This window comes from Pleurodeles waltl, chromosome 6 (assembly GCF_031143425.1).
Source record: "Pleurodeles waltl isolate 20211129_DDA chromosome 6, aPleWal1.hap1.20221129, whole genome shotgun sequence".
Lineage (NCBI taxonomy): Eukaryota > Metazoa > Chordata > Amphibia > Caudata > Salamandridae > Pleurodeles > Pleurodeles waltl.
In genome coordinates, this window is record NC_090445.1 from 84,255,787 (window position 1) to 84,270,556 (window position 14,770).

At 44.2% G+C, this 14,770-nt stretch overlaps 1 protein-coding gene across 1 annotated transcript in view; it reads left to right on the forward strand.

Annotated features, from left to right (window-relative positions):
- LOC138299251 (butyrophilin subfamily 1 member A1-like) overlaps window positions 1-14,770 on the forward strand; it is a 156,976-nt gene that overhangs the window by 4,391 nt on the left and 137,815 nt on the right. The window contains exons 2-3 of the mRNA XM_069237382.1: window positions 3,927-4,007; window positions 8,061-8,408. Coding sequence (XP_069093483.1) covers window positions 3,927-4,007; window positions 8,061-8,408 — 429 coding nt within the window. The remainder of the gene's footprint in view (window positions 1-3,926; window positions 4,008-8,060; window positions 8,409-14,770) is intronic.

Sequence of the window (14,770 nt, forward strand, 5' to 3'; positions counted from 1 at the left end):
AAGGTAAGTAGTTTCTTTTTTTTTTTTTTTTTTTTTTTAATGTTTCCCCCGACGTCCGATTCCAAAACTTGACATATCCGGCGGCCGCTGCCGTTGGAATGAAATAATCTTTGTAAAAACGTGTTTTAAAGTCCTTTGGTTTGAAATCTGTTCAAACTGCTTTTTGGTAGGCTCACTCATTCCCCCTTTTAAAGAGCTCTTTCAGTAGCCTATAAACATTGTAAAATCCACAAAAGCATGTTTGTTTTTATCACTAATATATTTAAAATGAACAATTTATCTCTCTATTTTCTTGAAATGGCTTTGAAGATAGCTCCGCCGCATTGATTGAATTGTTAACGGCGACCCCATTGGTTAATTGTTAGTCTCTCCCCCACAAAGTTCAGATCTGGTCGTGTCCCTCCTAAGCACGTAAAGACCATGAATATCAGGCCATTGAGTGAATCAAGGTACAGTCCACCAGGAGAATATATCAGATAGTTGCTCAGTAGTAGTCACTGTTTGGACATGAGGCCTTTGCTAGGAGTATACAATTTCTCCATTTTACTGAGGCACATACTTTCCAGTTCTGGGCAGTTATTTCCCAGATCACTGTTTTCCGGTTTCATGGTCTACTTTTTTCATTTTAAATGCACCAAAACTGTCACTTGATCTAGTATTAGGTTGCTGTAAAGTGCTGTATCTCCTCCTGGTTTCATGGCCCTAGAGGTCTTCTTTGGGAAATGCAGGCCAGAGCTTCTCAAGGAGGCTAACAGACAGAAGAGACTTCAAGGTTTTATGGAAGGAGAAGAAATGAGAGATTGTCTAGCAGTGAATGGGAACTGGATCAACACTTTCACTCCTAGATGGCTAAATAGAGACCACCTGCTGATTTAGTTTTTTCTAGAATGGAATTTCAGTAAGAGTTTCCCCTCCAATTGGAGTGTATGTGCCAGTTTGTCATGGTGTCTGACTGAGATCACCAGAACTGCTTTGGATGGTAAACAACTTTGTGAAAAAAAATATTCTGTTTCCCCTGCTAGTCAGAGCAGTTTTCTGAGAGGTCCTGAAACATGATAAAAATTCTTCAACAAGCTGACCAGTCTAATAGGCTTATTGCGGACTCGCTCTACAGCCTAAATAATATAGAAGCTGGAAATCCTAGATAACGACACTTGCAATAGTCTAACTTTGGAGAGACATATGCCCATAACATATTGGAAGACAATTTGGTGGGTAAGATTGGCAGATCGTCAGAGTAGACAATAATAATGTTCACTGCACACAGCATTGATTTTAGAGTATTTCAATAGCTCATCATTAAGCAGAAGAACACCCAGTGATTTTGCCTTTATATAGGATCCGGGGAGCACCAAAACAAGCAGGCCACATCACGCTATCCCTTCCCTCTATCAGCTGCCACTTATCTCTATTGAGCTTTAAAAGGTTTGCGCGCCCAAGGCTGATCAGCTCGAAGACAGCTATGCATCCTGTTTAGAGAACGAGGAGCAAGAACAGTGCAACTGTAGGACTGAATCAATTGATATGGAGGAAGAACATTGATATTAAATAGTAGTGGTGATAAAAAGGAGCCCGGTGGCACCCCAAGTGTGGGAGCTGATCCCCTTGATATAAAATATCCTATCTTCCAGAAATGATTTCCAGAATGCAACATTATATCAAAGAAAATTAAAAAAACTGGTTCCACATGTCTTCTCAGGACCAGCTTTCCTCGCTTCCACTGTTAGCGGTTTCCACTGAAACCTCTGTATTATTTTTCATGGTCCTGTGTCCTTCTGCCGCCTCCCTCAGCAGTATCTCTTTCTCAAGTAGGTGCAGCATCAGGTCATTTGTTTCCTATTCATCTTAACTCAAACTTGCATCTGTCAGCATTTAACCAGCTAGTCTTCTAATCTGCTACCACAAATGCTGTCACTCCTGGTATCATTCTGAACGTTTATCTGAGATGCTGCACTCCCACCCATACGTCAGGTTAGCAAGCACCTCTTGTTGAGTCACTTTTCAACATTCCTTGGTCTTTTCCTCTCATCCTCTTTATGAAGATGGTGAAGTGGGCTTCATAATGACAGAGGATTGTGCCAGCCTGAAGCTTTCCAATAAGCAAAATGGCTGATGGGCCTCTTGTCAAGGGGAGCGGTTCAGTATTCTCTTAGGTACACGAGTCTGGTCAGCTACATGCACCTTGCTTGTTATATAGCAAGCCACAGTCTTTTTTGAGGCCTACGTACATCTTTCAGCCTCCCAATTCTGCTGCAGCCATTGTAGTAAGATTCAGGGGTTTTGTGTGCCATGTATCAAGTCCTGAAACTCTTTAAGGGTTATTCCCCGTGCATTGTCAGTCTTATCTCCTGGGGAATTTCATAGGCCACACTTAGCATCTCCAAGACGTTGAGCAACCAGGCAGCTGGCAAACCCATTTTATTTAGGATTTGTTACCAAGCCTGGATAGGGTGAATATGAGGGGAGCGACCAACAGTGTCAATACTACTTTGCAGACTTGGCACAACAAACAATGTCCACTCAGAAAGGTTCACTCTCTTCAGTGGAGCCGCTGCAACGGTCTCTCTTCTGAAGGCACACAGATTACCTCCTGGCGTAAATCTCTAAATCTGGCATTCAGTACACCAGGTGAATGGAGGCCCCACCCATCACTTCTGCTGATTTGTCGGGCTGCCAAGTACCCAGCAGGGTCTCAATGACCCGAGTTGTGTTTGAGACTTTGTATTTAGTGTTTTGTATTCGGAGTTTGTGTCTTTAGTGGAGAGAAGATTTGCATTATGTGACTGGGTGCAGAGATGCAGGGATTGATCATCTCTTGGGATCTTCGGGCAGCTCATGTAGTTTCTTGTGAAACACTAGTGCTTAGCATCACAGAATTCACCTCTGGCCACAGTTGCGACACTACTTTCTGCCTGGTGCGATTTTTGTTTGCAGTCACAAAGCCTGGGATTGACAAAATAATAGGATTCACAGCCACAGAAGAATTTATTGCGATACGTAAATGCCATTTTGTGAGTCAGAAGTCTTGCTTGTGTAATCCATTCGAGATCACAAAATAATGGGGTGGGTGTGAAAGGGATGCTTCCCTAGTATTTACGATTAAGAAAGCAAATATCAATTCTTTGTGACCGAAATTAAGGTTACGAACCATTGATCAGTTTTTGCCACCCTAGTTGAGGTGATAACTAATTCCGAATTGGGGTGGCCGCCGGGACAGTTCCCCGTTGAGAATTGAGGAATGGCGGCCTCCTCAGGGTGGGATTGTGCGGGTTCCATACAGTTGACCACTGTGTTCTCACCCCATTGTCTTGCCTGCATGTCAATATTAAGCCAAATAGGCCGCTTTAAACAAGAAATATTGATATATATGGAATGTTAATGGAGGTCTGCTGTCCCTCAGAGGCCTCCATCCCTGTGTTTGTAGCAATTTGTAGAGATCGCAAACGTGTTATAATTGAGACAGAAAGTTTTCTGATCTGTCTCTATCTATTTTGTGATGTGACTGATTAGTACATCAGATGCACCGCAAATGAAAGGCTGTTTGCAAACCATTCTGCAACATGCACCAGCTAGTTTGCAAGCTGCCAAAGTGAATTGGGCCCTAAGTGAGGGGAAAGAAAGGACATTGCATGTGAGACAGCTTAGTGGAAGCCTGGTGGGGGATACAGTTCTTCAGAAGTAGAAGGAAAATGCTGAACATAGGGACCCAACAATAAAGACTAGATTAGTAATAATACCTGTCTGAGTTGTCTTTTATGCCTAACGCACCTACAACACAACAGTCGACACATTTCATTTGTGAGGGGTCTTCCTCACTTGTGATCCTTCTTTCTCTTGTTCTCTAAGTGCATTACAGTTTGTCATGTGCACATGTGGTCTCAACCATCTATTTATGGAGTTCTTAATATTCCCTGTTTTTCTTACAGGGATTTCTGTGATGGACGGGAGGATCTGGTCTCCTCATCTCTTCTGGTTGATGGTCCTTGACCTTTTGGCCTCCGCTTCAGGTAGGAACTCTGCCTCCTGCCAGCAGGAAGAGGAGCAACACTTAGGAAGCACCAGAGGAGCTTTGCCTTTGGGTGGGGGTGAGGGTGGACTGCAGTAGATTTTCATTTTGCTGTGAGCTATGAAGCGTCTTCCATAGGCTTGGAGCACTGATAGAGAGTGTTCAGTTCCTTGTTCTTGTATGTTCATGCCTTTGTACTTCATGACTCCGTGACAGTTGCCTTGGAGCTAGGAGGAATCTTTAGTAAAGAGAGTCTTATGGATAACGCTGGACAACAGTGTGGACTCTGGGTTCAATGATGGGAAGGAGATGCGAACCACCCGTAGAAGGTAGAAGCATCTAAGCACTACGTACACAGTAGGTGTATATGTGAGTTCTGAGGACATCAGTGTGTGCCAAGGATTTCTCTGCATGGGAGAGATTCTCTTGGTTTCTGCACAACGTCCAGCTCCAGATACTTGCGTAGTTGTGTAAAAGCATGAAAAAACAGGTGTGCCCCGTCCCACTTCCAGCTGCTTTATTGTGCTTTGATCATGTTTTCACAGGGACCACCACCCCCAGAATACAGAATATACCTTTACATGAAGTAGTGAGTATTTCTACTGTGTCTTTGTACTGCCACAAGTACACTGAAAGATGTAGCTGACTGTGCAAAGGACCATGAAATAACCCCCATTCATTCAAGAAACATGCAACATTACATCACACACTGCTGCCCACTTGGAAATAATGCATAGTCATGCTAAACAACCTGTGCTTAATTTGGAAAAAACATTAATAGCCATAGCCCTTCTGAGGAGGCCACTGCAGCCTGCACCACCCATTGCCCCTGCCAACACTGCCAATTGGTATTACCAATACATGTACTAACCATCGGACTCCCACAAGTATGACAATTCAGACTATTTCAGGCCACCAAAGCCTAAACAATGGCTTGGGTGGCATGTGTGAGTTATTTTATTGTATACTGCAGTGGTTCCCAACCTTTTGAATTCCGTGGACCCCCACTTTACTATTACTGGAACCCAGGGACCCCCACTGAATCATTTCTAGCATCCGGGGACTCCACACTGAGTCAATATTGAAAGCTGGGGACCAAATCTGGTAATAATATTTAATTTTCTAAGCAATCGCGGACCCCCCTGAGGAGGCTTCGTGGACCACCAGGGCAGTGCGTAAATTTGTGCTTGTTGCTTCCGGTGCTGAGCACCGGCATTTATTTTTGAGGGCCGGGGCTTAGTCTTCTGCCTCAAACATTTGCTGCGAGCAAAAGACACATTTGGGAAAGACGGGGGAAGAGGAAAACGAAAAAGCATCACAGTGATAGAAAGTAGAAAGCTACAGGGGTGAGCTGAAGGAGCAGGCCGTGGCTTTAAATGGATTGACGAGGCCCGAGATGGCATCAGGATTACGCTGCCTCAGAATTCCGTGTTCGCACATTTAATTGCAGCAGCCGCGTGTTTAAGATGAGGGCTTTGGGCACCGGCACCTTTTTATTTACAAATTAAGCACTGCCCCAGGGGTCCCCAAACCACAGTTGGGCACCATTGATATACTGAATTATAAAACAACCGTTGTTGGGCTCATTTCGAAATTAAACATACAGCACCACCATGTGGCAGACTGTCATGAGTGCTGGTGTTGATAATTAAATGCTGGTGCCGCGTACTGGAAACTACAGGCTCAAATTAAGCACTGTGAACAACTATGTGCTTTGTGCTACACAACCCTAAATTTTTATTCAATATCATTCATGTAGTACAACAATTTCAATGGGACTTGAAGGTACACTGGGATCTGACTACAGTACTTTAAGACAGGTTTTTCAAAAGTACTGAGATACTTCCCTCAAGGGGCATTCCTTTAGTGTTAGTGTTCTTCATAGCGCTATGAAGTGTTTTGTAAAGCACCTTACCTGATTTATTTCGATCATTTTGAGATTGGATAATAACATCTGTTGTTTAGAGTGGGTAGAAATTACAGAAGTGAGTTATGTTTCATATTAAATTAGGTTCTCTTTATGTGAACCCATGTCAAAATGTAAAATATGTTTTTAAGTTGACTTTTATTTTAGTTTGTACACAGCACTATGAATGCCCTTGTGCCTTTAAGAAGTTGAAAGAAACCAGCACTAAGATGTATGTTCCCATTTTATTTACTTTTATTCACTACTATTTACCTTTTATTGTGAGGGCAAACTCTTTCCCAGCTGTTCATTGTTTCGGTCTCGTCACTGTCTCCTAATGACCACGAGGTGGGAGCTTACATTTACTCGTGTGTTTTGTTGTAGTTAGATTGTTTCAAGATAACTTGCTTTTTCCGTCCGGAAACGGGAAGGTGGCGACAACTCAGATTTGTTCCCTACTTTGATGTCATTACGAGTGGGCCACTAAATGGTGTGGTATTTACTGCTTAATAATATTCAATACCCCTGGATCTGGGAAGTATATGGAGTGATTAAATTCCACTCATCATAAATATAGCTCCTGAAAATAAGCCGTAATATCTGCATTTATGTACTTGCGGGATCAAAATCTGCTCATTCACTGAGATCTATTTTGCTAGCAATATCCAGAAGGTTTGACCTGCATCCATTTATTGGGAGATTCCAGCTTTGTCACACCTGTGAGATAACCTAAATACTGCACAACTCTTAATTCTGAGCCCTGTGCAAAAAGGCAACTGTGCAGGGCTTGAAACTGACGAGGCACTTGCGGTGGCGGCTCCTCCGTTTGGGCGGAGGAGCGTCGCCCCCTGCCAGCAGTGGCAGCTGCAAAAACTTTTAAAGAAAACGATAATGAACTATGTTTTATTATCGTTTTCTATGAAAGGGGCGGGGCCATCGGGGTGAGGTGCACCGAGGGGGAGTGCCCAGCACTCCCCACTCCCCCTTCACAGCACCTGTGTATTTGGCCAACCGTCTCGGGACGGCCAAACACACATGCGTTGTAGGCTGCTCTGAGCAGCGTCAGGATTGGCGCAGGGGAGGCTGGGAGCCTTTGCCTGCATCGAAGAGCGTCCAGGGACAGAGGAGCGGCGGAGGAGGTAAGTGATTAAAAAAAATTATGTATTAAATGTTTATTCCCTCCTTCCCCCCGCCCGCGCCTCCCCGCCCCTTCCGAAGCCCGCTATTGGGCATTTGTAATCATGCCCTTAATGCAGACATTTTTCCCAATTTTCATGGATTAGCCCAGTAGCGTTTTTTTATGCACTGTTCGACTCAGTTCTGCTCATAGTAAGAGTGACCTACTGGGGTCCTCAGACTTCCTTAGTGGGTGTATGAAGAGAAAGGGTGCAGGATGAGGGTAGACCCTGATTAGGATAACTCTTGAGGGTAGCAGGAGTGTGGTTGTCCTCGCCCCTAAAGAGGCAATTTATTTTGGCCAGAAGCACCTCCATGCACCCAGTAGATTGTTCCTGCACTCAGCAGTGGCGTCATGAAACCTGAGGGGGCCCCCTCTGAACTCACTCAGGAGCTCTCAGGCCAGGGTACTGTGCTGAGGTCCCCCCTGAAGCTCAGGCCCCACCAGCACCACAGGGGCTGTGGGGGCCTTTGTTACACCACTGGCACCCAGAGCGGAACCCACCAGGTGAGGTGGTTGGGCGATCCTGTGCTCAGTTTTCCAATTAGAAGAACGATTCAGGGAGAATTTAGCTTGGGTTTGAACCTGACCCTACTGTACCACCGTGTAGTTATCTGGAAATACCCACCACCAAAAAGGGTGCTGTGAGGCAACTATTTTGTTCACTTGAGTAGATGAAGGAGGGAGGCAATCTGATAGTTCAAGAACTACTTATACTTGTAGACATGCTAGTATGGCGTGTTTCTAATGGAGGTGCCCCTTGGCTTTGAAAGGTTGGTGATCACTTGTGTTGATGCAGTCCTAAACCAGCAGGTGACTGGCCGTGGAGGTTTTGATTCTGTTGGACAACTGGCTGACCGTTTTCTTGTCCTATTAGGTCACCTGCAAGTCATCTACTGTCCACTCCAGAATGCAGAAATGCTGGTATGTGTTGATAGTGTTTATGACAACTTCTCTGTTTCCTTTTGCAGCCACGTTCTCGGTCCTTGGGCCCCAGGTTCCAGTTATTGCTGCCGTTGGGATGGACACCATCTTGACCTGTCGCCTTTACCCGGTAACCAGTGTGCAGGATCTGGAGGTGAGATGGGTCAGTAGCCGCCACAACTCCATTCTGAGTCTGTATCGTGGCGGCAGGGAACTGGACGTGCGTCAGATCCCGGAGTACCAGGGACGGACACAGCTAGTGAGGGATGGCCTAGAAGACGGCAGCATTGGGCTCCTTATCCGTAGTACTCGACTCTCTGATGAAGGCGAGTACCGCTGCTTCGTCCAGTCTGCGACCTTCTATGACCAAGCCACCCTGGAACTGAAGGTTATAGGTGAGTAAAAACCGACAGTATCCACGATAATTGTGTATCACACTAGGAGGCAGAAAATGTAGGCAGCTACAGTAGGTGAATCTATGTATTGCTATCAATAGTTGTGTCTTTGCTTCCAGTCAGTGGGTCTATGCATGTTTGACTATTTGCATTAATTGTTTCCTTGATAACCATTTGGTGAGTTATCCATTCTATTGAATGGCTTTTATATGCATTGTTTTCTGTGGGGCATTGTAAGCAAGGCTTACGGTGGGTTTTTATACACATTGTTGCTATGGGTAGGGTAAGCATTGCTTCCAGTGCATGATTCTGTGCATTTTTCCTAATGAGAGATTTTTTTATTACATTTCTTCTCAACGCTGATTGTATCCTTATTGTACCATATAACCCTTGATTATGTTTGTTCGATCTAAATATTTCAGTACACAAATATCATTACAACAATATTTTGAGGACAATCATATTGTGAGACTTAATATTGCAGGTAAGCGTACCAAGTTTTTACTCTGTTAAAATAATAAAGTAATTAATCCTGCTTTATGTCATATCAGTGCATATAATCTGTTTTTGTATTTTTGTAATACTTTTTCCACTCATCATTGTTTATTGTTACAGCTTTCAGCCATGCAAAAGATAAAAAACATTTAATTAATACGTCGATATAAAAGACTGACACTTGTATAATCAAAGTTGCAAAACCTGATTAAAAAGATGTGCATGGGATTGATTTAACACGTCACCACATGTAATCTAAAAAGCGGCATGAACCATTTCCTACACGCTAGGTTGTTTTTTGTGTGCAAACCAGCAAAAAGCACCCTAGGCTATCCTTCCCCCCGAACTTACAGTCGCAATATTCATTTCCTGCTGTAAGCCTGAAACATCTGACTAGGTGTTCCCTGGTCAGCAAAATACCCAGTCTAACAGATAATATACGTTTTTGTTCAGGTAAAACACACTGGGAGGGCCATGGTCACTACTAAAGTAATTTCATAGTATAGATCCAGGTCAGACCATAGAAACCCCAGCTGCAGTTTATGTAGCTTATCTTTTACATAAGCCAGCCAAGTCTTCCTACCGTGGCCACAATCATGACCGGCGTCTTCCAAGGACTTTAGGTGACGGCTGCCATTGGGGTTCTCACCAGCCTGACTCAAAGTAACACTGGCTTAAGTGCTGCTGCGTCCGCTACTGGCGGGCAAGTCAGTTCTGTATAAAGTGCTGGCAAGGGGGTGCCCAGGCACAGTCTTAACAGAGCTCTAAGGAAGATGTTTTCGGCTATTTGCAGTGAGTCTGAGTTCCCATAACCACAGAACTCGGTCCCATAAAGTGCTGCTGCTACTGCCTTTTGTTTATAGATTTGGAGGATGATGCTGATACTATGAGTACCGGCCTTATATCTAAACCTTAAAAGTTCCCCAGAAGTCTGGCTTAAGGCTGTAGCTGCCTTCTATATGTGGTTTTTCCATTGCAATTTCTCAGAGAACCTTATCCTGAGATAGTCGTCTTGCTTGACGGTCTCAGTGGGCGTGCCATCTAGCTTTAGCTTCCGCTTAAAGCTAGGGCTCAGGATCATGCCCTTTGTTATGGTACAAATTGATGGTCAGAGCCTTCCCATGACGGTAATCTACAAAACGCATTTATAATGTGTGCTTGCGCTGTCTGTCTGTGCCAGCAATACTGCATTGTTGGCAAATAATAAGATTGGTACCTTTTTCCTGCTATATTGGGGACATCTAAAGGTTCTTCTAGTAGGAGTTCTACCATGTAGTTTGAGAAGCGGCTAAAAAGTAAAGGCGCTAAAACACATCCTTGCCACACAATTATTTATACAGAGAAGGGTTTGGTGCACTCCCCTCCCAGTCCATACCTAACCCTAGCAGTGTTACCTGTGTGCAGAGCCCTTATTGCCTGGATAAGGAAGGTATCAACCCCTTCATCAACCGGTGATCTCCGCAGCTTCTCCAGATCAACTAGATCAAAGGCCGCCTTCAAATCCATAAAAATACCTATAATGAAGATTTTTTTTTTATTATCTACTTGTACATAATCAGATATAGTCATGCTGCTTGATCGGTAGTACCCACATGTGCGTAAAAGCCAGCTTGGGTTTCTGTTAAAATATTCTGGCTATACACCCAGCCTTGTAGCCTATTTAGAAGGGCTTTCCAAAGAATCTTACCTGCCCCGTCTAGGAGGGAAAAATTGGGCAATAGTTGGAGGGACTGCCTCGATCGCCCTTCTTAAAAGTGGGTATTAGAATGGCTGAATGCCAAGATGATGGAACAATATTAGTGGCTAGGGAGGAGTTGAATACTTTAGCGAGAACTCAGATATGGATCTTCCTGATAGATAATAGTAGGGACTACATCAGGACCTGGTGCTTTGTGTTTCTTTATGCTTCTCAATGCTTTTTCCACTTCTGGTGCATAATATTAATTACAGGATTCTCTTTGCAAAGCTCCTCTCTGGCTGGCTGGGAGTACAAAGCGCCTTTGGCCTTGGCTCTGTATAAGGCACTTCTTTACCCAGGCCTCAGGGCCAGTGTGGCACTCTAGTACATGAGTACCCACAAACATTTTCCTATGGGCAAAAAAAGTGTGTCTTTGATGTGACTGAGGGCCACATTGATGCCAGCAGGGTGGGGGTCATGAGGGGAGGTTTCCGGCAGGCAGCGCCGGTAAAGTGGTTGTGGGAGAAGTGGAGCATATACTTCTAGTGATTGAATTGCACAATGTGAAAGAGATAACCTGGGATAATTTCCAGCTCCCCCACTTTCCAAATTGTGTAGGGTGACCAGAATTTTAAGGGCAAAAACTGGGACATTTCACAAAAGATAGAAGAAGGACTACAATTTTACTTCAAACGAGCGCACAGAATGACAGTGCTTATCAGCACAGAATCACAGAAGAGGCACTAAGTACATAAATAAAAAGCCAGTATAATGCCTGTTAATTAAATTGCTTTCTGATAACACCTGCTAACTATCTTTTCTTTGAAAACAAAATAAATTACCTCCCACAGTTTTCAGGAGACCCTCTCAAAAAACTGGGAGATGAGCTAAATTTCCCGAAAACTGTCGGGACAGCTGGTGAAAAACCAGGACTGTCCTGGCAAATCCGGGACGCCTGGTCACCCTAAAATTGTGGCAACACAAAAGGATGATGGACGGAGTGCTGAACAATGCAAACACTCACCCCCAATCACCGATCTGGGTTTAATCCATTGTTCTTTTGCTCACCATGCCACCCCAGTTTGGACCCAGCCATATGCAAATCAGTCTTGACCCTGTTCCTCAGGGGAACAGTCCAGCCCGAACTGCCAAGCCAGGTCCTCACTGGACCGGAAACAAGCAGCCTGGGACTGGTTTCAGGGTTTCACCCTTCATCAGCCAGGCTAGCTTGAATCCAGTGGCACAGTAAGCAAGGGACCCACGTCTGGGCATACCCTTCCCACTTAGGGCAACTTTAGCAACACAAAAGGATAATGGACGAAGTGCTGAACAATGCAAACACTCACCCCCAGTCACAGATCTGGGTTTAATCCACCGTTCTTTTGCTCACCGTTGGGGATCGGGGAGGGGGGGGACCTAAATGCCCCGCGGTCCCAGCTGGCTCCCTGCCTCCTGCGGGAGCCTGCATTGCTGTCACAGACAGGGAGCTGCTAAACATGCAGCTCCCTGTCTGTGAGAACAATCATTTCCTCTGTTTTCCTGCCCACATCTGTGCATGCAGGAATACAGAGGAAACAGCTCTCGCTTGCTGGGAGCAGAATTGTGTTTGCCCTACTTGGCAAGAGCTGTCAAAGCTCCCACTAAGTCAGAACAAACAGCTGGGTCCCGGGGGTGGGAACCCTGGGACATTGCGGGAGCCAACCCTGGGTGGTAGCTGTCACCAGGGCGGGCCATTATTGGCTTCATGTGGGGGGGCTGCGCAGCCCCCCTCCAACATTCAAGTTAGCCCTGAGGAGGTGGCGGCCCCCAGGACCGATGGTCTGCAACGGAACCCCTATCTTATTTTATTTATTTATCTTATTTTATTTCAGCCCCTGCCAACCTAGAATAAGGTGTCAATTAAAACATACTAACATACATTATATATAATGTATATGTATATTAGTATGTGTCAATTAAAACATATTAATATTGACATCTTACCCTAGGTTGGCTTAGATGAAATATGTACGGAAATGCCTCTTTTTGTATGGTCACCCCCAGGTGTTTAGACTGATGCTGCTGTTTGTTTTTTCTCTAAGAGTGCACTGAGACCTGCTAACTAGACCTCAGTGCAAGTGCCCTGACTCGAAAACATGTATGTTACATTAACTATACCTAATTGGCAAGTCCATAGTATATAGTACCTAGGGCATGAAAGTTAGGAAGTCACTCCAGGGACTGCAGCACTGGTTGTGCTGTCCTGGTTGTGCCACAGGTAAAACGAGTCTCCCAGTCCGTCATTGTAGACTGGCAGAGTAGTTTGTAAACGGCGAGTCTGACTTTGCCATTAAAGCACTGGGAAAGACAAACCTCTCTCTTCAATATGTGCAGGTCACCCCTGTGGCAGGCCTACCTAGTCCTAAGGCAGGGTGCAACATATTTCTTGGACATTACATGTATTTCATGAGTTCTGGCCATAAAAACGCGAAATTGTCATTTTTACTATGGAAAGACTTGGTTGCCTCATTGGTGAGTACAGGGTTACAGGCTGACCCTTCAGCTGTGTTAATTCTCCAAGGTTGATAATCCAAGGTATCAAACAACTCATTTATTATTAAGTTTATTTGTTATTACAAAGAGCATAATACACAAATACGATAAAATGAATGTAATTCCTCTGGATGAAGCATAATAAAAATACAGTGGAAAGCTAAAACATTATTGGTAAGAAGAGCAGAATAGTAGGTTGTCACACAGGACAAATAACAATACAGCAGCATCTAAGGAGTACAGTGCATATGCATGTGCAAAATACAAAAAAAGTGCAATGCGATATAATTTTAAAAATGTTTCATTAAAAAAACTCGTTTATTTATACCATGAGCTTTGGAGATACTTCACTACAGCATATACAGCAAATGGGTCTTCTCCTTTCATAAAAAACAATAGTGTGGATGAGCAATGTAAAAGGTCGATTTTATGACAAGCTGGAACAGTCCATTTAGAGTGGCTTGCTGAATATGCTGGGCAAAAAACAAGAGAAAATGCTCCTGAGTCTCATTATGAGAAGAGCAAACCCTGCATATTGCAGAGCTCCCAATGTTACCTGACCAAGTACTTGAAAATGCTATGAGGGGAAGAATGCCATAGTGAAGTTTTAGGTAAAGGGATCTCTGAAAAGCTGGGCAAATAGTATCTAGAAAATATTCATAATAAAAAGATACTGTGAAAGTTAAAAAGGATTCAGTCAGCACGCCTACAGATTCAGGGGCTGTAGGTTTAGCATAGTGTCTTTTCTCAAATCTGGATTTTTCAGGTCCAGGGTACCCTGGCCAGTGAGTTCAGGCAAATTCCAGAGAGCTTCCAAGCCAAGTTCCCTAAGGTTCGCATTCATGGATCTTAACCAGGAGATCTTATCTAGAACTCCAGGCCTGCCAAGAATGTCATTGAGACCCTCCCTGTAGGTCTTCAGAGCATCCAGCTTCTATATACGTTCCCAGTAAGGTAGTAGGTGAAATTTGTCCTCTAGGCCCAATGGCCTTACCCCATGGTCCAGTTGGGCTGATGGAAAGGGACAACCCTGGGCAAGTATTAATAGTGACTACACAAACTGATTTTCCTCCCAACACAGTTTAGCCAAATCAGAGTGGGCCCATAACTCACTTCCGTATAGTGGTGCAGTTAAAGCCTAAGCCCTGTATATTTGAAGGGGAGGGTTAATAGGATACGACTTGGCAGGTTTTGCAGGTATGGCCCCTGTCCTATATTTTAATATACCAACACTCTTTTGTATCTGGGCCTCCCATGAGTTGGAGTCATATCTAAATGTAAAAGGTTGTCGAAATCTCTCACTCTATCAAGTGGACACCATACAGCTTTAAACTCCCCCTAAAGTTTTTGCATGGGTTGAAGACCATACACTCGGTCTTAGTTGTGTTCACCTCAAGACCACGTTGGTCACAGAAGAGGGAAAATGGCTGCAAAAAAATTGACAACCCCTGGCAGCCTTGGACAGCAAGATGGTGTCATCAGAGAACAATAAGGCAGGGATCTTGCTGCCAGCTAAAATGAGAAAGTCATCTGGCAATCAAGTAGCGCACACATCCATTGATAAATAATAAAAACACAGTGGGGGCCAAAACACAACCCTGGCATAATTGTCTTTCTACAGGAATGTGTCTCGTCAATTCCCCATTATGGCCTTTAC